General features: G+C 42.5%; 1 protein-coding gene across 1 annotated transcript; it reads left to right on the forward strand.

Annotated features, from left to right (window-relative positions):
* The first annotated feature begins 1,067 nt into the window (after positions 1 to 1,067).
* On the forward strand, positions 1,068 to 25,500 carry LOC139337346 (mucin-2-like). Its single transcript, XM_070971889.1, has 45 exons — positions 1,068 to 1,134; positions 1,300 to 1,555; positions 1,655 to 1,769; positions 4,313 to 4,403; positions 4,491 to 4,618; positions 4,729 to 4,945; positions 5,267 to 5,392; positions 5,508 to 5,622; positions 5,795 to 5,945; positions 6,054 to 6,167; positions 6,249 to 6,318; positions 6,420 to 6,557; positions 8,436 to 8,600; positions 8,769 to 8,863; positions 8,950 to 9,076; positions 9,205 to 9,460; positions 9,631 to 9,683; positions 9,773 to 9,876; positions 10,009 to 10,160; positions 10,277 to 10,415; positions 11,123 to 11,233; positions 11,342 to 11,521; positions 11,814 to 12,053; positions 12,147 to 12,303; positions 15,226 to 15,354; positions 15,588 to 15,683; positions 16,010 to 16,190; positions 16,338 to 16,457; positions 16,518 to 16,637; positions 17,859 to 17,978; positions 18,426 to 18,488; positions 18,756 to 18,871; positions 18,936 to 19,262; positions 20,427 to 20,542; positions 20,755 to 20,873; positions 21,321 to 21,500; positions 21,828 to 21,886; positions 22,158 to 22,337; positions 22,484 to 22,604; positions 23,406 to 23,585; positions 23,733 to 23,852; positions 24,120 to 24,239; positions 24,387 to 24,626; positions 24,894 to 25,013; positions 25,281 to 25,500. Exons 1-45 carry the CDS (start codon positions 1,068 to 1,070, stop codon positions 25,498 to 25,500), a joined length of 6,414 nt encoding a protein of 2,137 aa, XP_070827990.1.
* The last annotated feature ends 58 nt before the right edge of the window (positions 25,501 to 25,558 follow it).

The raw sequence follows: 25,558 nt of genomic DNA on the forward strand, positions 1-25,558 counted from the left end.
TTCATTATTAGTTCAGAGTGACCTGATTCATTCATTCATTATTATGGCATTTATTTTTTAAAAATGAGATTTTACACACACATGCACACTCACATACACTTCTCTCCTTATGGTTTTAAAATGTGGTTTGTCATTGATTTCCACTGCTGTTTTATTCATATTCACATACTGATTTCCTTTTTCCAGTGTTGTAATGTCAAAGGGTATGTTCATATCCAGAGTTTACCTTTCTAAAATACAGTCGATGGAGAAGAGAATAATTCTGAGAAATGTGGCAAATGAATCAGCCGGTTTCTGTGCCGCATTATGGAATCTGACAGCTCACAGATTTTGGCATAACACCAGCTTCAATGTTTCCTCAGGATCATCCTGAAATCAAGTAATCAAAGAGAGACCTGCAAACATGTTTAGAGTTTGAGCCAATATTGAAACTAAGTCCTGTTCACACAGAAATATTAAAGGGGTAGTTTTAGCCATCCGAGGAAAACAATGTGTAACAAGTTTTTATCAGCTCAGTGATATAGCGAATAAATTAATGTGATTTGGAAGAAAAGTGACTGCTCTGAAAAGAATGAGATCCTAAGGGGAAACACTGGTTCCTTCTAAGAGTTTGGCGTATATTTAACATTGTAGGTTGTTTAGGTTTGTTTGTGATCCACCTGCCTATCAGGTGTAAAGCAGATGGCAAATGTGGCGACAAAGGCTCTGTTGAAATCATTGTTTTAGCATGCACATTCAAGTTTGAGGAAAGTTTTCCTTTAATTTCATTCTTATTGTGACATGGTGCTCCCAGAGTCTCGATCCATTCATTTGTTAGAATATGTGCTGCAGTGTTTAATGAAAACCAAGTTAGCTCATTTCACTTTGTGCAAACAAACAAAGTACAAACATATTTGTTCAGTATTGGACTTGTCAAAGGCGTCAGATGTCCATTCAGCACATGTTTGCTGTGTCTTGGCAATAAAACTTCAGTTTCCTCTGAAAGAGGGTGGGAACAAAAAAATGGGCCATCTAAATATAATGGGCTGTCAAGTGCAGTCTTACTATTACCTGCTGTGGTGGCAGCCATGAGGTGGAGATGTGTGTGGTTGTGCGTCCTTGCTGCCAGTGTCGTTGATGTCCAAGCCAGACTGGGTAAGACTCAGATAGTTTACTGTGGAACACTTTTTATGACTGTGAATGAATTCTGCTTTGTCTTCTTCGGCTTTGGCTTCTAATAAATAATGTATAGTACTGTCTCCAATATCAGCAATGCAGAGCATGAAGTCACTGTTTTCTGCACTTTAAAATCTTTCCCAGTTCAAAGCCATGTCAGTAGCATCTGCAGCACGTGGGGCAGAGAGCACTTCAAGACGTTTGATGGTGATGTGTATCAGTTCCCCGGCATGTGTGAGTACAACTTTGCCTCCGACTGCCACAACTCCTACCAGGAGTTCTCAGTACACATGAAAAGGAAAGAGGATGAAGAAAGCCCCACAGTCAGTTATGTGGCGGTCACCATCAATGACATTTCATTCCACCTCACCAAGAGCCTGGTCACCGTGAATGGCCTCCCGTGAGTTAAAAACTGTTTGGCCTTTGAAAGCAACTGCATTTCTCTGTCTCATGATATTTGTGCATCATAATAAAGGCAAAAAAAAATCCTTTTCCCCAGTGTCAAATTGCCGTACTACAGTGCAGGGGTACAAGTGGAAAAAAATGTGGTTTACATCAAGCTCCAGTCTAAAGTCGGCATCGTTGTCATGTGGAATGGTGATGATGCACTCATGGTAAAAACTCCTATTTTCTTTACTTAATTTAGATTTTATTCGCCTTTTATACCCCTTGTCTGCTTTAAACAGATTGTTGTATGGTACACCAGCCAGAAATATAACTACACAGCTCTCCTTAAAGGCAGAGGCAGAGGCAGACATCACCTGAAGGAGGACATTGTAATATCTTGACAATTTAGTTAAGACTCCTTTATGATGATTCTTTTTTGAATCCGAGCTTGGAACCCATTTCTCTTTTATTAATGTGGAACAGACCAACCACCCCAGACATGCCATCATGTTTCTTTATCTTTCTCGGGCATGGTATTGTTACAATTTAGGTCATTACGTGGTACCCAAAAGTAGAACTCAGACTTGAAGGCCATGTAAAAGTTCAACCAAGACTAATTTATTATGAGATTAGTTGGGGGAGGAAATCCAGGGTGATGGAATGGGTCTGACTGGATGTTTATTGTGAATCAGAGGCACACAGCAGAGCACTTGAGTGAAGGACCGGGGCTTATATTAATTGGTTTTACTCCTATCTCACAGACCGTTGTTTCTATGTAAGTTTGGATACATGTTCCTCCAGAACCCATGAAATGAAGTGTGGGGTGCCCCAAGGGTCAATTTGAGGTCCAGTACTTTTTAATCTTTACATGCTTCCCCTTGGGGATGTCATCAGCAGCCACGGTATCAGCTTCCACAGCTACGCTGATGATACACAGCTTTACATTGCCGTGTCTCCTGATGACAGGGGGCCTATTGATACCCTTTTAAACTGTATTTTAGACATTAAGTCATGGATGGCAGAAAACTTCCTACAGCTGAACCAGCATAAAACAGAGGTTTTAGTTATTGGTCCTGAAGGCAAAAGAGAGACACTTTTACCAAAACTACAAGGTTTTACACTCTCACAATCTGTTAAGAACTTGGGCGTCATTTTTGACTCTGGACATAGTTTTATTCCTCACATTAAAAATGTTACAAAGATAGTTTTTTACCATCTTAAAAATATAGCCAGAGTCCGCCTGTTTCTCTCTCAGGCTAACACCGAGGTGCTGATGCATGCTTTTATCTCCCGCCGTCTAGATTATTGTAATGCCCTGCTCTCTGGTCTTCCCAAAAAGACTATCCATAACTTACAATTACTCCAGAACTCAGCCACACGTGTGCTGACGAGGACCAGAGGGCAGGAGCACATTACAACGGTTTTAGAATCGCTGCATTGGCTCCCCGTGTGCTTCAGGATCGACTTTAAGGTGCTTTTATTAGTTTTTAACTGTCTTAACAGTCTTGGGCCATCTTATTTATCTGACCTGTTCTTATCATATCAGCCCTCGCGGATCCTGAGGTCCTCTGGCACAGGCCTTTTGATTGTTCCAAGGGTTCGGACTAAAGCCCACGGGGAGGCAGCATTCAGCCATTATGGTCCGAAGCTTTGGAAAAGCCTGCCAGAGTGCATCAGGACCGCAGAGACCGTTGATGTTTTTAAAAGGAGGCTCAAAGGTCACCTTTTTAGTTTGGCTTTTAATTGATTTCTTATATTCTTTTAATTCAGACATGTTTTACCCTAGCACATTGTCTTTTAGTTTTTAGCTCCTTTTATTTTATTAAATTTTAGGTTTTAGGTCTTTTATTCTATTGTCTTTTAGGTTTTAGGTGTTTCCTCATGGGGGGCCTCCACGCTGGGAGGGGTATCTGGTCGTGGTAACTGGGGCGTCATCCTAGGGACCCCTCGGACCCAGAGGACTGGGGGGCTCTGCCTTGCGTGTGGAGTCCACCCCGGTCTATCTGAGTCGGGGGTCTCTGTTGCGGCGGCGCTCCCTGTGGCCATGGGCTGTGATCCTTCGCAGCATGGATGAGCTCCCCATAGGTGGTTTTCGTTTTCCTCTCAGGATTCCTCAGTGTGTGTGTGTGTGTGTGTGTGTGTGTGTGTGTGTGTGTGTGTGTGTGTGTGTGTGTGTGTGTGTGCATGATGTAGGTCTGCGGGCGTGATTAGGGGGGTGGTATTTGCTATGATATTGCTATTTTATGTTTTTATCTTTTGTCAAGCACCTTGTGTTGCATTTTTATGTATGAAAGGTGCTATACAAATAAAGTTTGATTGATTGATTGATTGATTGATTGATTGATTGATTGATTGATTGATTGATTGATTGATTGATTATATACTGCAGGCTACAGGAGTAATTGATGAGTTGATTGGCAGTAGGTGAGTGGTGGAGGAAACTAGGTTCCTACGCCCTGATTGAAATACATCCATACACACAACCAGAGACAAACAGCAGAAACGCTAAGGATGAGGGAGGAATCCTGCTCGACCATAACAGGCATCTAGATAAATTCCTAAGGTTTCTGGGATCTAAGTTATACTTGACAAACACGAGAAATACAGTGGTGGTACTTAAAGTGCATTAGCTATAGTATCAAATCACTATGCATTCCATTCATATCATTTTATGAAGCAATTAGGAATTCAAGTTTTATTTGCATTTCAGTGTTTTCATACTGCGATATGTGTTATTAAAATGTTGTTATAACCGCTTGCTGTGCTGTAGGTGGAACTGGATCATGACTATGTTAATCGTACCTGTGGACTTTGTGGAGACTTCAGTGGTGCTCCCATCTACAATGAGTTCATTCATAATGGTATATTTGTTTATCCACTTTATGTATTAATGCATTTCAACAATCATCCACTTTATCTTTGATATTTGACACTTCAATCATATGTAGGTCGCAAAATCAGCCCCATTGAGTTTGGCAACAAACAGAAGGTCCATCATCCAAATGATGATTGTGAGGACCCTGATGAAGAGGAAGCTGAATCACTGGACACTGTGCTGGATTCGTGCAAGGAGTTTGTGAGTTCATTATACACGTGGTGTTAGCAGCAGTGATATTTAGTAACATACGTTCACATTCTGTAACAGAGTAATTTTGTTTGTATGATCCGTCTCTTTTTCCCTTGTAGCAAACCACCTGTAACCAGATGCTGCTTTCAGAGTCCTGGAGCTCCTGTACCACTCTGATTAACCCTGAACCTTACGTCCAGGCCTGCATGCAGGACATGTGTGGCTGTTCCAACAGTACGAGTGACTTCTGTGTCTGCAGCACGGTGGCTGAGTTCTCTCGACAGTGTTCCCATGCAGGAGGGCAGCCTCCCAACTGGAGGACACCTCAGTTCTGTGGTAAAGTTTTGTGTTTTGTTATCATCTTTTTATTTTATACAGCACAGGGTGGATAAAAGACTGAAATCAGCCCCATGAAAATTAACTTGTTTTAATTGTTCTGAACATTATTAACTTTTCGGTGTTCAGTATTCGGTGTTATTTAAAATGTACAAAAAACAGTCAAGACCTCATAAGTGCAACTACAATAAATACACAAAATCTACTTTTGGTACACTTAAGGAAAAAGTCAAATGAGTTACTTCCATTTTTGACATACTGTTGAGTAATTCACATAAATTCACACCAACTTTTGAAATTAATTGTACCATATCTTCGCAGCAAAACAGTGTCCATTCAGCATGATCTATGAAGAGAGTGGGTCCCCTTGCATGGACACATGCACACATCAAGACACAAGTTCACTGTGTGAGGAACATAAAATGGACGGCTGCTTCTGTCCTCCTGGTCAGTGCTGCTCCCATGTGTATACCATCATTTAGTCTCCTCTTTGACTTTTTATTACCCTTAAAGATTTGTTCAATATTCTAATGAATATTCATGTCACATGTGTTTGTATCAGGAACTGTATTTGATGATATTTCCATGAGAGGGTGCATCGCTCAATCTGAATGTCAGTGCAAACACAACAAAATCTATAACTCGAGTGAGGTTTACCGTCAGGACAGAGAAGAATGGTATGCCAAAAATTTCATAATATCAACAGAGCATTTCATCTGGTCTCCTTTATCATGTTTTGTATGTGTGTGTGTGTGTGTGTGTGTGTGTGTGTGTGTGTGTGTGTGTGTGTGTGTGTGTGTGTGTTGTCAACGATTATTATTAACTATATAATTATTTTGGTTGTTTTAGTACATGTCTTGAGGGTAAATGGGTTTGTCAGAGCCTTCAAACACCTGCTACATGTGCACTTGAAGAGGGTTCACATGTAACTACCTTTGATGGAAAAACCTACACCTTCCATGGAGAGTGCCACTACACCCTCGCCAAAGTGGAAAGCACGGTGAGCAAGTCACATTTATACAGTGAAATGGCAGGAAATATATCATCAGCCGATGTTTAAAAATCGTTTGCTTTTTATTTAATTGTGCTCACACTACATTTATTTCAGGATGATGACAGTCCGAAATTTACCATCCTGGTTCAGTTGGTGCCATGTTCAAATCAGAAGTTTGACACTTGTCTGAAGAGTCTTAAAATCATGCTGAACAATGACAGAAACAACGTGAGTTAAGAAGACTCTAGTCATTGATTGGTTCACTCTGGTGCATGCAATGCTCTAATGATCACTTCTGTTTTTATTCAGGTATTAATGTTCACCTCTGAAGGCACAGTAAAGCAGAATATGCAGACCATCACTTTGCCATATCACTCAGGTGGGTCAGGCAAGGAACTCTGAATGAAACATATCATTGCGATCTTTCATTCATGCCATCAGCAAATGATCTGACTGTTTTTGTATTTCTCTTCGTTCAAGGTGACATCAACATATTCCGCCCTTCATCCTTTCACATCTTGCTCCAGACCACTTTTGGGTTGCAAATTCACGTCCAGCATGTGCCTGTCATGCAAGTCTATGTCAGTCTGCAACCGAGTTACAGAGCAAAGACGCGAGGTAGGTTTTACATTTATTTTAACATAAAGCACTGGCATCATCCAAACATATATGTCAAAGTACAGTGCATTTACAATTAAATTATTGGCTGCTGTAGGCATTAGATACTACAGTCTGATGAGGATGACAGCAGTAATGTTGGCTCAATATTGTATTATGAAACAATATTTGCCATGCAGGTCAGTCACAAATGAAACCCACAAACACATTTACGTGGAAAAAAAAAAAAAAAAAAAGATCCAATCATCCACAAAATCATTTGTTTGTGACAGTACTGCTTTATACGTTTAACAATGACACACTCACAGTACTTGCTGGCAAAGTCATGCTGAACAGATGAACACAAAGGTGCATGATAATATTTCATTTTACTCTCTGTGTATTAGTTCTTTTTAATTACAGTAATTACTCCCCCAAAAGACAACTTCAGTATCCATCACTGTTACCCCACCTTATTCCTCCATCCTTGATGTCTTCCAAATAAATACACATAATAAAAAAAATAGTGCTGTCAGTCGATCAAAATATTTAATTGTGATTAATCTCATGAATGTCATAGTTAACTCACAATTAATTGCAAATTAATCACACATTTTTATCTATTCTAAATGTCCCTTGAATTATCATTTTAATACTGTTATCAACATGGAAAAGTGGACAGGCTTGCTTCGTGCAAATGTTTTTTAATCGAAAACAACAATGTGTGGTGTTATATTTCACACTAACATTCTCACTTTGAGCAGTCATTCACATTTGAGTAAATCAAATCTCACACAATTAAACACTGTCAATAAACAGATGACAAAAAAATAAATACTTGGTTACAAGAAAGCCCCTTCAACATCCCTTTCTAAGGGATCAAAACAGGGTGATTCAAAATAAAGTTACAAAGCGCACATCATTGTAAACTAGGACTCAGGCTATAGTGCAGTTAAACCATGGCTTAAACTTTCCTTTCTTAAGTTTCCTCTGAACATGAGTTTATTCACCAGAGGCTTATCAACCCAGCATCTTGTTTCTCTCCAGAAAGAATGAACATTACTTGGCTATGGCTGTAGCAAGCTTGTTCTTAGTTGCGGTATCCATATGCCTCTGTTGAAAGCCATCCATTGTCGCCTGGTTTTGACAAGGAGGCGGCGGAGAATTTGCATTCGCTGTGTGTTTGGCCATCAAGTGGTATTTCAGACTACGGTGATAATTCAGTTCACACCGACAATACACACAGATAATTTGGTCTTGTCAGTTGACCCATCTGGCAACTTTTTGAAACTAAACTTTCCATTCAGAATCTTGTTCGCATCCATTTCGGCGTTTCACGCTTGACATCCACATAAATCAGTAGCCTACTCTTATACAGCAAGTGAGGTATTGTTTCGTTTCTGTTTTTACAACCGGATCCTGTAGTTTTTCTTACAGTACAAGCAGTGGCCACAGCTTATAAAAAACTACAAGTTCACTAGGTCACGAAGAGGGTTACTTTCGCAATAAAAAAAATGATGCTGATAAAAGTGATTTGCATTAATGCATTAATAACGCAATATTTTTGACAGCACAAAAAAAATAACTTTATACAAGTAAATGAAATAGTGGGTTGGGTGGATTTGGCTTCAAATATACTCCCCTTGTATCTCCTACCCTCTTCTTCCCCCTCTACATGAATAAATTGGTGGAATCTTTGGTTATAACACCTGTTTTGTCATCTCATTTCATCTTTATTAAAATAAATTAACCAACTTCCTAATGAGTTAATGATTTTGTAAATGTGTTTTACAGTAATTCACATCTTCCATTTTCCTCTTTGCGGTTGCAGCTCATTTCTGTTATCTGTGTATACATGCTGAATTCTAACTTAATAATAAAATAAAATGGTTTCTTCAGGTTTATGTGGGAACTACAACATGGTCCTGTCTGATGACATGAAGACTCCTCAGGGGATTGTGGAGGGAACAGCAGCATCTTTTTGTAATTCGTGGAAAGCTAACATCATGTGCCCAGACAGAGAGGAGAGACTTGATGACCCCTGTTCCCTCAGTGTGGAAAATGGTAAAAAGCTCTGATTGATCATTCTGCTTTTTTTGTTTGTGGATTTCTTAGATCGATTTTCAGCTTTAAGCACTTTTTTGTTTTCTACAAGTATGTTACATTGAATTAGACAGCTCAGCAGAACTGTAGACATTAAACATAAAATGGTTATTGTTTCTCCACCCTCAGAGTGGTACGCCAAACACTGGTGTGCCTTGCTACAAAGTCCAAACAGCACCTTTGCACAGTGCCATTTAGTTGTGGATCCTGAAATGTACTACAAGGTACAGCAAAACCTTGCTGTTCATCTTTGAGTGAATTACATTTGATGGAACTGTAATTCTCTAAAAGTGTTTGCTGTCTTCTGCAGCGATGTATTTATGCTAGCTGTAACTGTGACAAGAGTGAGGCCTGCCTGTGTGCTGTCTTCTCCTCCTACGCTCGAGCTTGTGCATCAAAGGGGGTGCTCTTGACAGACTGGAGAGATGATGTTTGCAGTAAGGATTTCTTTCATTATGTTGTGGTGAAGCTGAGTAATGATTTGCAGACTTTGATGATCATCTTCCCTTTCATTAGTTAGTCATAAAAATATTAAGTAACCATTGTAAAATTGTGCACAAAACAGATAAATACACAAAGAGCTGTCCAGCATCTCAAACCTTCTCCTACAAGCATCAGAGATGCCAGCCGACCTGCAGATCACTGAGCTCAAAGCAGCAGAGCTGCACTTCTCTCTTCTTGCCTGTGGATGGCTGCTCCTGCTCTGACGGTCTGTACTTAAATGAAAATGACATCTGCGTCCCCATGGCAAAATGTTCCTGCTACCATAAGGAAGGCTACATTAAACCAGGAAAGTCTGTCAACATCAAGGACGAGCACTGGTGAGTCTTTTGTTTCCAATTTGTTAACACAGGGCTTCAAATCAATGATATTAGATGAAGGATTTAGCATGATTATAATGCCTGCAGTTTTTAAGATTTACAGAGACTATAGATTTGCTGATTTTAAGTACCTTTGTGCTGCGTATCATATCTTTGGTGTTGTTTTCTAGTGTGTGCACCAATGGAATGCTTCATTGCCATTCTTGGAGAGCCCGCTCGTCAAGTGAGCCTTTTTTTTGTTTGTTTCTTTGCCACAACACAAGCCTTTGGTTAATAAACTGTATAGTCAATCAGTTTTTACTTCTGTTGCAGCATGTCCTCACCCAAAAGTGTTCTTCAACTGCTCCACTGCGGGCACGGGAGAGCTTGGACTGCAGTGTGTTCGAACTTGTTTGAATATGGACAGCGTTGATTGTGTGAGATATTTCTGCCATTGTGTCTCAAATAACTGTTCCATTGAGGATACAACATATTGTGCATAGTTACACCAGCTTCTACAATAGTTTCTAGAGATTTTTGAACAGTATCAGTAATATTTTACTTCTCAGGACTCCACAGACTGTGAATCTGGCTGTCAGTGTCCATTTGGCCTGCTTGATGATGGCAGAGGTTCCTGTGTGAAAGAGCATCAATGTCCATGTCAGCATGATGGGCAACTTTATCCCCCTGGAGCAAAAATCCCTAACCAATGCAACAACTGGTGTGGCCTTGTTTTTAATCAAACATATCATATAGCATGGTTAACCAATACAACCATATGTGCCTGTATGTTTTACTTAATTGCAACATTCAAAACTCTTCTTTTTTTACATCTAGTACCTGCAACAGTGGAAGGTGGGAGTGCACTGACAAAAATTGTGCAGGAACTTGCGTCATTTATGGGAGTGGTCATTACAGTACATTCGATCAGCAAACATATGGGTTTCAAGGACATTGTGCCTATGTTGCTGTCAAGGTAAACAACGCATGTCATAATCAGCCAAATGACAGGCTGTGTCTGAAATCACTCTTTTGCTCACTCATCCACTACTCCCTGTATAGTGATGCTCAATAGTTCACTCACTGGTGAGCAGTAAAATGAGATATTGGACACTTGCTTATCATCATCATCATTTTGCATCACTGCTTGAGTTGTGCAGCTGGAAGTTTTGCATCTGTAAAATGCAGTGCATTGCATTGTGGGTTTGTCAGCAGGAAGCGTATATTTGTACTATATACTTAATTTACCCATTCAGAATTTGGACACTCAGATAAGATGTCAGACAGTAAATGTACTGAGCACTACACAATAAAAAGGGAGTGATTTCGGACAGAGTCGACAGTTATGCTTAACTTAGCGTGTCCTCTCAGGCTTCATCTCAGAAATTCATAGTCATAACATTTAGTTATTGCTAATTGACATCAGACTTGAAAGACGGTCAATATTTAATGGTTGCGTCCATTCAATTTAAGAAGAGTGCTTCTCATACTAAGAAATATGAATGAAAAATGCAGACAATACTATACAGTACAATACAAGACTATACAATTTTATGTTTTGTCTTTAACAATGTTAAAGTATTGTGAACAAGTAAAAGCCGAGCTGATGTTTGATTTGATCGAAGGTCTTTGCCTGCTTTGAAGCAAACTTGCAAAATGTGTAACAAATCTCTCTTTTTTAAGAACAAATGTGGCAATAAAACAGTTGAGAACAACTTCGGAGTTATCACAGAAAATGTACCGTGTGGATCTACAGGCACAACATGCTCCAAAACTGTCAGAATCCAACTTGGGGTAAGACCTCATCCCAACAGATGATGTGTATTCTGTGCTATATTGAACATCATTAAAGTATGTCATGATATAATGACAAAAACAACACAAATCTCCTTATCATTACAGCGAATAGAAATCAAACTGTCGAAGGGTAAATATGAAAAGCTGGACCTGGGAAATGGCACTCAGATTCAATACAAAATATGGAAGGCTGGCTCGTATCTGGTGATAGAATCAGCCATTGGTCTGGCAGTGATGTGGGATCGTAAAACAACTGTTCGCATCCTCCTAGAACCACAGCACAGCGTGAGTCACAGTCATTGTTTTAGTGATGACAACTGAAATCTCTCACAGAAAGAATTTAGAGTGAGATTTTGGTATGGTGTGCAAAAAATGGTGTTAATGTACACTACATTGACATTAGTGAAAAAGTCCTTGAGGCACAACATATGAAGTAAATACAGAAGGACATTCTTTTGTTATAAGTCTATGAATGCCTGGAAATTGCTTTTCCTTGTCATGCCAAAGAGTGGTGATAAAGAATATTGTCCTCATGTAAAATAAATCATCATAAATCTCTTTTTGTCTGGCTGTACAGGGAGAGGTATGCGGCCTTTGTGGAAATTTTGATGGAGATGGACAGAATGACTTCACAACCCAGGGTCAGCTGACAGTGAGCAATTCGTTAGAATTTGCAAACAGCTGGAAAGTGTCAAGCAGCTGCGCAGATGTGGAAATGAATGTTGACCCTTGTGTAGTAACACCAAATAGACATCACTGGGCAAAAATTATGTGCAGCATTATAACTGGAGATACATTCAAATACTGCCGCAATACGGTAAAGACAGTTTTCTAATTTATTGTTAACTTCCCATAGTTGACTATGAACACATTTTAGAAAAATCAATCTTATATTTTTATAACTGAACAGGTAGATCACCGTCCATTTTATGATAACTGTGTGAAAGACTCATGTGCCTGCGACTCTGGAGGAGACTGTGAGTGTTTCTGCACAGCAGTTGCAGCTTATGCTCAAGCCTGTAATGAGGCTGGGGTCTGTGTTGCATGGAGAACTCCAGAAATCTGTCGTAAGTAAACAACAATTTTACCCTCATATTAATGTGTGTCATCTACAGTATATGTGAATTTTTCTTTATAAACAGGAAATATAATGTTCTGCTTTGTTTATTTTTTATTTTGTACAAGGGAAGCCAAATGCAGTTAAAGTTGATATTTAAGACAGAGGGCTCTATTTTCGATTCTGCTGCCAGTGCGGCGCAGGCGCGGCGCAAAGTCGTGGCATGGAGTGGGTTTGACACAGCCGAGTTCAGACTTCACCAATCACACCAGCTCCTCGCCTCACCTTTAAAAACGCTGCTGGCGAGGCGCATGGCAATTTTCGAGGATGACTGAGTCCGCGCAGGAAACTGTCTGACGTCCAAACTTCTCCCATGAGAAAACTGACGTTCTGGTCCGGGAGGTCCAGGCTCGCAGTGGCCGTATCTACGGCCTCGTGAAATTTATTTCAATACTCTCTGTTTAGTGTGGAAAGTTGTTGATGGTCAGATGATTTTGAACTGATGTAACCACAAATACTCACTTAATGACAAAGTTGGGCGGCGAGGCGCTCCCTCCTCTCCCGTGCACTCTGCTGCTCTCCCAGTTAACATGGCACATGCAGTTCGGCCTCTTTCCATCTTAAGTCCCTTAATGTGTCCTCCGTGAGTTCATAGTGACATCCACGTCGTACAGCCATGTTGTGTAAAACGCAACATGCCATGAAGAATGCACCGACACTTTGAGGGCTGTGTGTTAATGAACCTCCTGTTCGGTCCAGACATCTAAAACACATTTTGAGAACCCCAAATGTGTGGTCGATGACTGACCGAGCACTGCTAAAAACACCGTTAAAACCACACTGCCGTCTTGTTGACGGTGTGATATATGGCGTCATCAACCACGTTTTCAGTGGATAGCCGTTATCACCTAGCAGCCACCCATCCAGAGGGGTGCCCCCCTGAAAGACTGTTGGGATGCCAGAATTTGCCACGATCAACGAGTCATGTGCTGACCCGGGGAAAATGGCATACACGTTTGTCACCAGGCAATTTGAGTCACACATCACCAGACATCCCTGTTTCACCTGTGTACATTCGGTCAGGTTGAGTGACCATTACGCGTGCCGAACGCGCTTGCGATGTGGTCAGATGAGATACTGATCAAAATATATAAATTCACTGTGGAAACCTGCCTGTGAGGTATTGGTGACGTGAGCACACGACTCCGCCAGAAAATCCACTTGCTCAGTGGTGTGCCGCTGGCGCGCAGAATTGAGCAGGTCTGGGGTGGCGAGCTTTCAGCACACATTTACGCCGCCGGTGTGGACCGAAATGGACCGAAAATCCAAATCCGCCAGCTGATTATGCCGACACCTCCCCCTACTGCGCCACAACGCCCATCCTGGCGCACCTCTGTGTGCCTCGGTTTACCAAAATACCTGTGCGCCTGCCTGCACTGCATGAAAATACCACTACGCAGGGTGCGCACCCTGTGCCACGCCAGAGGTGGAGTCAAATAAAGCCCAGAGACTCTATTGGTGCTAGTGCATCAAAAAAGTACATTATAATATAATGCCTTTGTTTCAATACTTAATCTATAATGTTGTACATTACAAATTGTTATTGAATTTATGTTTCAACTGGCTTGTAGGTTGTCATTCAAAACTAAGCATTATAATTAGTGCTGTCAAAAATATTGCATTATTAATGCGTTAATGCAAATCAATTTTAACGGTGTCTTTTTTTTTTATCGCGCTATTAACGCTCTTTGTGACCTAGTGAACTTGTAGTTTTTTATAAGCTGTGGCCACTTCTAGTAGCATTAGGAAAACTACGGGATCCGATTGTAAACTGGAAACAAAACAATAGGCAAGCCCCATGCACATCTTTGGTGTCTAGCCTGCTCACTAGCTGTATAAGAGTAGGCTACCGATTTGTGTGGATGACAAGCGCAAAACACCAAATTGGATGCAAATAAGATTCTGAATGGAAATTTAGTTTCAAAAAGTTGCCAAATGGGTCAACTGACAAAACCAAAGTTATCTGTGTGTATTGTCGGTGTGAACTGAGTTCTCACCGGAGCACACTCAGTCTGAAATACCACTTGATGGCCAAACACACGATGAATGCGAATTCTCCGCCGCCTCCTTGTCAAAACCAGGCGACAATGGATGGCTTCCGACAGAGGCATATGGATACCGCAACTAAGAACAAGCTTGCTGCAGCCATAGCCAACTAATGTTCATTCTTTCTGGAGAGAAACAAGATGCTGGGTTGATAAGCCTCTGGTGAATAAACAGAAGAGCATTATAGAGATTATATTGAGTCCTAGTTCACAATGATGTGCACTTTGTAACTTTATCTTGTATCACCCTGTTTTGATCCCTGAGAAAGGGAAGAGAAGGGGCTTTTTTGTAACCAAGTATTTATTTTTTTTGTCATCTGTTTATTGACAGTGTTAAATTGTGTGAGATTTGATTCATTCAAATGTGAATGACTGCTCAAAGTGAGAATGTTAGTGTGAAATATAACACTACACGTTGTTGTTTTCAAGAAAAAACATTTGCACGAAGCAAGCCTGTCCACTTTTCCATGTTGATAAGAGTATGAAAATGATAATTAATGGGACATTTAGAATATATAAAAATGTGCAATTAATTTGCAATTAATCGTGAGTTAACTATGACATTCATGAAATTTATCGCGACTAAAAATTTTAATTGATTGACAGCACCAATTATAATATAATGCCAATATAGAAATAGTTTTGTATCATTTGAATCAAGTGGTAACTTCCAATATTTAGATGAAACTAAATGTAATACTCGGGCCTAAAAGAAATACAATGTGACAATGTATCAGGTTATACTTTATTCAGGGATTAATGTAGTAATTTGAATCTCCTTTCTTGAAAGACATAGCATACACACATCATGTATCTTTTCCTCCTAGCTATCTTTTGTGATTACTACAACAGCCGTAATGAGTGCATGTGGCACTACAACCCTTGTCACACACCTTGCTACAGGACCTGTTTGAATCCAGAACCAATTTGTAGCAACCCTATCCCCAATCTGGAAGGTAAGAGGTTAACTCATACTGTCTTACCTTATTGTACTTCTGAGTAATGTGCTGGTTACAATCTGAAATGTTGAGCTAATGGAATTTGGCTTACGACACTTTTTGTGAAAAAAGAGGATGAGAGATTCAAAGCTGAGTAGGTGAGCTTCATTGTCAGAGCACAAAATACAACGTAAATAACAGTGCTTTAACCATCAAGTAATGTATGACTTTGATGCTGTGCATTTTCACAGGCTGTTACCCTGTGTGCCCAGAAGATAAGCCCATATTTGATGAGATAACCCAGATGTGTGTGGAGAAATGTCCAGGTCCTCCTACTACAACTGCAGGTCCGACCACAAGCACAAAATCTACAACCCCATCAACAAAATCTCCTACTACAACTACAGGCCCAATCACAACCACAAAGTATAAAACCCCATCAACGGAATTTCCAACGACAACTGCAGGTCGAAACACAACTACAAAATCTACAACCCCATCAATTGAATCTCCTACTACAACTGAGTGGTCAACCACAATCACAACCACTGAGAGGCCAACCACAACAACAAAATCTACAACCCCATCAACGGAATTTCCAACTACAACTGCAGGTACACCCACAACCACAAAATCTACAACCCTGCCAACTGAATCTCCTACTACAACTGAGGGTCCAACCACAACGACAAAATCTACAACCCCATCAACGGAATCTCCCACTACAACTGCAGGTCCAACCACGATCACAAAATCTACAACCCTGACAACCGAATCTCCTACTACAACTGCAGGTCCAACCACAACAACAAAATCTATAACCCCATCAACGGAATTTCCAACTACAACTGCAGGTCCAACCACAACCACAAAATCTACAACCCCACCAACTGAATCTCCTATTACAACTGAGCGGTCAACCACAATCACAACCACTGAGAGGCCAACCACAACTACAAAATCTACAACCCCATCAACAGAACTTCCCACTACAACTGCAGGTCCAACCACAACCACAAAATCTACAACCCCACCAACCGGATCGCCTACTACAACTGCAGGTCCAACCACAACTACAAAATCTACAACCCCATCAACAGAATTTCCAACTACAACTGCAGGTCCAACCACAACCACAAAATCTACAACCCCACCAATTGAATCTCCTACTACAACTGCAGGTCCAACCACAACAACAAAATCTATAACCCCATCAACAGAATTTCCAACTACAACTGCAGGTCCAACCACAACCACAAAATCTACAACCCCACCAACCGGATCTCCTACTACAACTGCAGGTCCAACCACGACCACAAAATCTACAACCCTGCCAACCGAATCTCCTACTACAACTGAGGGGCCAACCACAACAACAAAATCTACAACCCCATCAACGGAATCTCCCACTACAACTGCAGGTCCAACCACAACAACAAAATCTACAACCCCATCAACAGAATTTCCAACTACAACTGCAGGTCCAACCACAACCACAAAATCTACAACCCCACCAACTGAATCTCCTACTACAACTGCAGGTCCAACCACAACAACAAAATCTATAACCCCATCAACGGAATTTCCAACTACAACTGCAGGTCCAACCACAACCACAAAATCTACAACCCCACCAACTGAATCTCCTATTACAACTGAGCGGTCAACCACAATCACAACCACTGAGAGGCCAACCACAACTACAAAATCTACAACCCCATCAACAGAACTTCCCACTACAACTGCAGGTCCAACCACAACCACAAAATCTACAACCCCACCAACCGGATCGCCTACTACAACTGCAGGTCCAACCACAACTACAAAATCTACAACCCCATCAACAGAATTTCCAACTACAACTGCAGGTCCAACCACAACCACAAAATCTACAACCCCACCAACTGAATCTCCTACTACAACTGCAGGTCCAACCACAACAACAAAATCTATAACCCCATCAACGGAATTTCCAACTACAACTGCAGGTCCAACCACAACCACAAAATCTACAACCCCACCAACTGAATCTCCTATTACAACTGAGCGGTCAACCACAATCACAACCACTGAGAGGCCAACCACAACCACAAAATCTACAACCCCACCAACCGGATCTCCTACTACAACTGAGGGGCCAAGCACAACAACAAAATCTACAACCCCATCAACGGAATTTCCAACTACAACTGCAGGTCCAACCACAACCACAAAATCTACAACCCCACCAACTGAATCTCTTACTACAACTGCAGGTCCAACCACAACAACAAAATCTATAACCCCATCAACAGAATTTCCAACTACAACTGCAGGTCCAACCACAATCACAAAATCTACAACCCCACCAACTGAATCTCCTATTACAACTGAGCGGTCAACCACAATCACAACCACTGAGAGGCCAACCACAACTACAAAATCTACAACCCCATCAACAGAACTTCCCACTACAACTGCAGGTCCAACCACAACCACAAAATCTACAACCCCACCAATTGAATCTCCTACTACAACTGCAGGTCCAACCACAACAACAAAATCTATAACCCCATCAACAGAATTTCCAACTACAACTGCAGGTCCAACCACAACCACAAAATCTACAACCCCACCAACCGGATCTCCTACTACAACTGCAGGTCCAACCACGACCACAAAATCTACAACCCTGCCAACCGAATCTCCTACTACAACTGAGGGGCCAACCACAACAACAAAATCTACAACCCCATCAACGGAATCTCCCACTACAACTGCAGGTCCAACCACAACAACAAAATCTATAACCCCATCAACGGAATTTCCAACTACAACTGCAGGTCCAACCACAACCACAAAATCTACAACCCCACCAACTGAATCTCCTATTACAACTGAGCGGTCAACCACAATCACAACCACTGAGAGGCCAACCACAACCACAAAATCTACAACCCCACCAACCGGATCTCCTACTACAACTGCAGGTCCAACCACGACCACAAAATCTACAACCCTGCCAACCGAATCTCCTACTACAACTGAGGGGCCAACCACAACAACAAAATCTACAACCCCATCAATGGAATCTCCCACTACAACTGCAGGTCCAACCACGACCACAAAATCTACAACCCTGACAACCGAATCTCCTTCTACTACAACTGCAGGTCCAAGCACAACAACAAAATCTACAACTCCACTAACTGAATCTCCTACTACAACTGCAGGTCCAACCACAACAACAAAATCTATAACCCCATCAACAGAATTTCCAACTACAACTGCAGGTCCAACCACAACCACAAAATCTACAACCCCACCAACTGAATCTCCTATTACAACTGAGCGGTCAACCACAATCACAACCACTGAGAGGCCAACCACAACTACAAAATCTACAACCCCATCAACAGAACTTCCCACTACAACTGCAGGTCCAACCACAACCACAAAATCTACAACCCCACCAACCGGATCGCCTACTACAACTGCAGGTCCAACCACAACAACAAAATCTACAACCCCATCAACAGAATTTCCAACTACAACTGCAGGTCCAACCACAACCACAAAATCTATAACCCCACCAACTGAATCTCCTACTACAACTGCAGGTCCAACCACAACCACAAAATCTACAACCCCACCAACTGAATCTCCTATTACAACTGAGCGGTCAACCACAATCACAACCACTGAGAGGCCAACCACAACTACAAAATCTACAACCCCATCAACAGAACTTCCCACTACAACTGCAGGTCCAACCACAACCACAAAATCTACAACCCCACCAACCGGATCGCCTACTACAACTGCAGGTCCAACCACAACTACAAAATCTACAACCCCATCAACAGAATTTCCAACTACAACTGCAGGTCCAACCACAACCACAAAATCGACAACCCCACCAACTGAATCTCCTACTACAACTGCAGGTCCAACCACAACAACAAAATCTATAACCCCATCAACGGAATTTCCAACTACAACTGCAGGTCCAACCACAACCACAAAATCTACAACCCCACCAACTGAATCTCCTATTACAACTGAGCGGTCAACCACAATCACAACCACTGAGAGGCCAACCACAACCACAAAATCTACAACCCCACCAACCGGATCTCCTACTACAACTGAGGGGCCAAGCACAACAACAAAATCTACAACCCCATCAACGGAATTTCCAACTACAACTGCAGGTCCAACCACAACCACAAAATCTACAACCCCACCAACTGAATCTCTTACTACAACTGCAGGTCCAACCACAACAACAAAATCTATAACCCCATCAACAGAATTTCCAACTACAACTGCAGGTCCAACCACAATCACAAAATCTACAACCCCACCAACCGGATCGCCTACTTCAACTGCAGGTCCAACCACAACTACAAAATCTACAACCCCATCAACAGAATTTCCAACTACAACTGCAGGTCCAACCACGACCACAAAATCTACAACCCTGCCAACTGAATCTCCTACTACAACTGAGGGGCCAACCACAACAACAAAATCTACAACCCCACCAACTGAATCTCCTATTACAACTGAGCAGTCAACCACAATCACAACCACTGAGAGGCCAACCACAACCACAAAATCTACAACCCCACCAACCGGATCTCCTACTACAACTGCAGGTCCAACCACGACCACAAAATCTACAACCCTGCCAACCGAATCTCCTACTACAACTGAGGGGCCAACCACAACAACAAAATCTACAACCCCATCAATGGAATCTCCCACTACAACTGCAGGTCCAACCACGACCACAAAATCTACAACCCTGACAACCGAATCTCCTTCTACTACAACTGCAGGTCCAAGCACAACAACAAAATCTACAACTCCACCAACTGAATCTCCTACTACAACTGCAGGTCCAACCACAACAACAAAATCTATAACCCCATCAACAGAATTTCCAACTACAACTGCAGGTCCAACCACAACCACAAAATCTACAACCCCACCAACTGAATCTCCTATTACAACTGAGCGGTCAACCACAATCACAACCACTGAGAGGCCAACCACAACTACAAAATCTACAACCCCATCAACAGAACTTCCCACTACAACTGCAGGTCCAACCACAACCACAAAATCTACAACCCCACCAACCGGATCGCCTACTACAACTGCAGGTCCAACCACAACAACAAAATCTACAACCCCATCAACAGAATTTCCAACTACAACTGCAGGTCCAACCACAACCACAAAATCTACAACCCCACCAACTGAATCTCCTACTACAACTGCAGGTCCAACCACAACAACAAAATCTATAACCCCATCAACGGAATTTCCAACTACAACTGCAGGTCCAACCACAACCACAAAATCTACAACCCCACCAACTGAATCTCCTATTACAACTGAGCGGTCAACCACAATCACAACCACTGAGAGGCCAACCACAACTACAAAATCTACAACCCCATCAACAGAACTTCCCACTACAACTGCAGGTCCAACCACAACCACAAAATCTACAACCCCACCAACCGGATCGCCTACTACAACTGCAGGTCCAACCACAACTACAAAATCTACAACCCCATCAACAGAATTTCCAACTACAACTGCAGGTCCAACCACAACCACAAAATCGACAACCCCACCAACTGAATCTCCTACTACAACTGCAGGTCCAACCACAACAACAAAATCTATAACCCCATCAACGGAATTTCCAACTACAACTGCAGGTCCAACCACAACCACAAAATCTACAACCCCACCAACTGAATCTCCTATTACAACTGAGCGGTCAACCACAATCACAACCACTGAGAGGCCAACCACAACCACAAAATCTACAACCCCACCAACCGGATCTCCTACTACAACTGAGGGGCCAAGCACAACAACAAAATCTACAACCCCATCAACGGAATTTCCAACTACAACTGCAGGTCCAACCACAACCACAAAATCTACAACCCCACCAACTGAATCTCTTACTACAACTGCAGGTCCAACCACAACAACAAAATCTATAACCCCATCAACAGAATTTCCAACTACAACTGCAGGTCCAACCACAATCACAAAATCTACAACCCCACCAACCGGATCGCCTACTACAACTGCAGGTCCAACCACAACCACAAAATCTACAACCCCATCAACAGAATTTCCAACTACAACTGCAGGTCCAACCACGACCACAAAATCTACAACCCTGCCAACTGAATCTCCTACTACAACTGAGGGGCCAACCACAACAACAAAATCTACAACCCCACCAACTGAATCTCCTATTACAACTGAGCAGTCAACCACAATCACAACCACTGAGAGGCCAACCACAACCACAAAATCTACAACCCCACCAACCGGATCTCCTACTACAACTGCAGGTCCAACCACGACCACAAAATCTACAACCCTGCCAACCGAATCTCCTACTACAACTGAGGGGCCAACCACAACAACAAAATCTACAACCCCATCAATGGAATCTCCCACTACAACTGCAGGTCCAACCACGACCACAAAATCTACAACCCTGACAACCGAATCTCCTTCTACTACAACTGCAGGTCCAAGCACAACAACAAAATCTACAACTCCACCAACTGAATCTCCTACTACAACTGCAGGTCCAACCACAACAACAAAATCTATAACCCCATCAACAGAATTTCCAACTACAACTGCAGGTCCAACCACAACCACAAAATCTACAACCCCACCAACTGAATCTCCTATTACAACTGAGCGGTCAACCACAATCACAACCACTGAGAGGCCAACCACAACTACAAAATCTACAACCCCATCAACAGAACTTCCCACTACAACTGCAGGTCCAACCACAACCACAAAATCTACAACCCCACCAACCGGATCGCCTACTACAACTGCAGGTCCAACCACAACAACAAAATCTACAACCCCATCAACAGAATTTCCAACTACAACTGCAGGTCCAACCACAACCACAAAATCTACAACCCCACCAACTGAATCTCCTACTACAACTGCAGGTCCAACCACAACAACAAAATCTATAACCCCATCAACGGAATTTCCAACTACAACTGCAGGTCCAACCACAACCACAAAATCTACAACCCCACCAACTGAATCTCCTATTACAACTGAGCGGTCAACCACAATCACAACCACTGAGAGGCCAACCACAACTACAAAATCTACAACCCCATCAACAGAACTTCCCACTACAACTGCAGGTCCAACCACAACCACAAAATCTACAACCCCACCAACCGGATCGCCTACTACAACTGCAGGTCCAACCACAACTACAAAATCTACAACCCCATCAACAGAATTTCCAACTACAACTGCAGGTCCAACCACAACCACAAAATCTACAACCCCACCAACTGAATCTCCTACTACAACTGCAGGTCCAACCACAACAACAAAATCTATAACCCCATCAACGGAATTTCCAACTACAACTGCAGGTCCAACCACAACCACAAAATCTACAACCCCACCAACTGAATCTCCTATTACAACTGAGCGGTCAACCACAATCACAACCACTGAGAGGCCAACCACAACCACAAAATCTACAACCCCACCAACCGGATCTCCTACTACAACTGAGGGGCCAAGCACAACAACAAAATCTACAACCCCATCAACGGAATTTCCAACTACAACTGCAGGTCCAACCACAACCACAAAATCTACAACCCCACCAACTGAATCTCTTACTACAACTGCAGGTCCAACCACAACCACAAAATCTATAACCCCATCAACAGAATTTCCAACTACAACTGCAGGTCCAACCACAATCACAAAATCTACAACCCCACCAACTGAATCTCCTATTACAACTGAGCGGTCAACCACAATCACAACCACTGAGAGGCCAACCACAACCACAAAATCTACAACCCCATCAACAGAACTTCCCACTACAACTGCAGGTCCAACCACAACCACAAAATCTACAACCCCACCAACTGAATCTCCTATTACAACTGAGCGGTCAACCACAATCACAACCACTGAGAGGCCAACCACAACTACAAAATCTACAACCCCATCAACAGAACTTCCCACTACAACTGCAGGTCCAACCACAACCACAAAATCTACAACCCCACCAACCGGATCGCCTACTACAACTGCAGGTCCAACCACAACTACAAAATCTACAACCCCATCAACAGAATTTCCAACTACAACTGCAGGTCCAACCACAACCACAAAATCTATAACCCCATCAACAGAATTTCCAACTACAACTGCAGGTCCAACCACAACCACAAAATCTACAACCCCACCAACTGAATCTCCTATTACAACTGAGCGGTCAACCACAATCACAACCACTGAGAGGCCAACCACAACCACAAAATCTACAACCCCATCAACAGAACTTCCCACTACAACTGCAGGTCCAACCACAACCACAAAATCTACAACCCCACCAACCGGATCGCCTACTACAACTGCAGGTCCAACCACAACTACAAAATCTATAACCCCATCAACGGAATTTCCAACTACAACTGCAGGTCCAACCACAACCACAAAATCTACAACCCCACCAACTGAATCTCCTACTACAACTGCAGGTCCAACCACAACAACAAAATCTATAACCACATCAACAGAATTTCCAACTACAACTGCAGGTCCAACCACAACCACAAAATCTACAACCCCACCAACTGAATCTCCTATTACAACTGAGCGGTCAACCACAATCACAACCACTGAGAGGCCAACCACAACCACAAAATCTACAACCCCATCAACAGAACTTCCCACTACAACTGCAGGTCCAACCACAACCACAAAATCTACAACCCCACCAACCGCATCGCCTACTACAACTGCAGGTCCAACCACAACTACAAAATCTATAACCCCATCAACGGAATTTCCAACTACAACTGCAGGTCCAAGCACAACAACAAAATCTACAACCCCACCAACTGAATCTCCTATTACAACTGAGCGGTCAACCACAATCACAACCACTGAGAGGCCAACCACAACCACAAAATCTACAACCCCATCAACAGAACTTCCCACTACAACTGCAGGTCCAACCACAACCACAAAATCTACAACCCCACCAACCGGATCTCCTACTACAACTGCAGGTCCAACCACGACCACAAAATCTACAACCCTGCCAACCGAATCTCCTACTACAACTGCAGGTCCAACCACAACAACAAAATCTTCAACCCCATCAACGGAATCTCCCACTACAACTGCAGGTCCAACCACAACAACAAAATCTATAACCCCATCAACGGAATTTCCAACTACAACTGCAGGTCCAACCACAACCACAAAATCTACAACCCCACCAACTGAATCTCCTATTACAACTGAGCGGTCAACCACAATCACAACCACTGAGAGGCCAACCACAACCACAAAATCTACAACCCCACCAACCGGATCTCCTACTACAACTGCAGGTCCAACCACGACCACAAAATCTACAACCCTGCCAACCGAATCTCCTACTACAACTGAGGGGCCAACCACAACAACAAAATCTACAACCCCATCAACGGAATCTCCCACTACAACTGCAGGTCCAACCACAACAACAAAATCTACAACCCCATCAACGGAATCTCCCACTACAAGTGCAGGTCCAAACACAACAACAAAATCTATAACCCCATCAACGGAATTTCCAACTACAACTGCAGGTCCAACCACAACCACAAAATCTACAACCCCACCAACTGAATCTCCTATTACAACTGAGCGGTCAACCACAATCACAACCACTGAGAGGCCAACCACAACCACAAAATCTACAACCCCACCAACCGGATCTCCTACTACAACTGCAGGTCCAACCACGACCACAAAATCTACAACCCTGCCAACCGAATCTCCTACTACAACTGAGGGGCCAACCACAACAACAAAACCTACAACCCCATCAATGGAATCTCCCACTACAACTGCAGGTCCAACCACGACCACAAAATCTACAACCCTGACAACCGAATCTCCTACTACAACTGCAGGTCCAAGCACAACAACAAAATCTACAACTCCACCAACCAAATCTCCCACTACAACTGCAGGTCCAACCACAACAACAAAATCTACAACCCCATCAACGGAATTTCCAACTACAACTGCAGGTCCAACCACAACAACAAAATCTACAACCCCACCAACTGAATCTCCTATTACAACTGAGTGGTCCACCACAATCACAACCACAACCACTGAGAGGCCA

Source organism: Chaetodon trifascialis, chromosome 10 (genome assembly GCF_039877785.1).
Source record: "Chaetodon trifascialis isolate fChaTrf1 chromosome 10, fChaTrf1.hap1, whole genome shotgun sequence".
In the NCBI taxonomy this organism is placed as follows: domain Eukaryota; kingdom Metazoa; phylum Chordata; class Actinopteri; order Chaetodontiformes; family Chaetodontidae; genus Chaetodon; species Chaetodon trifascialis.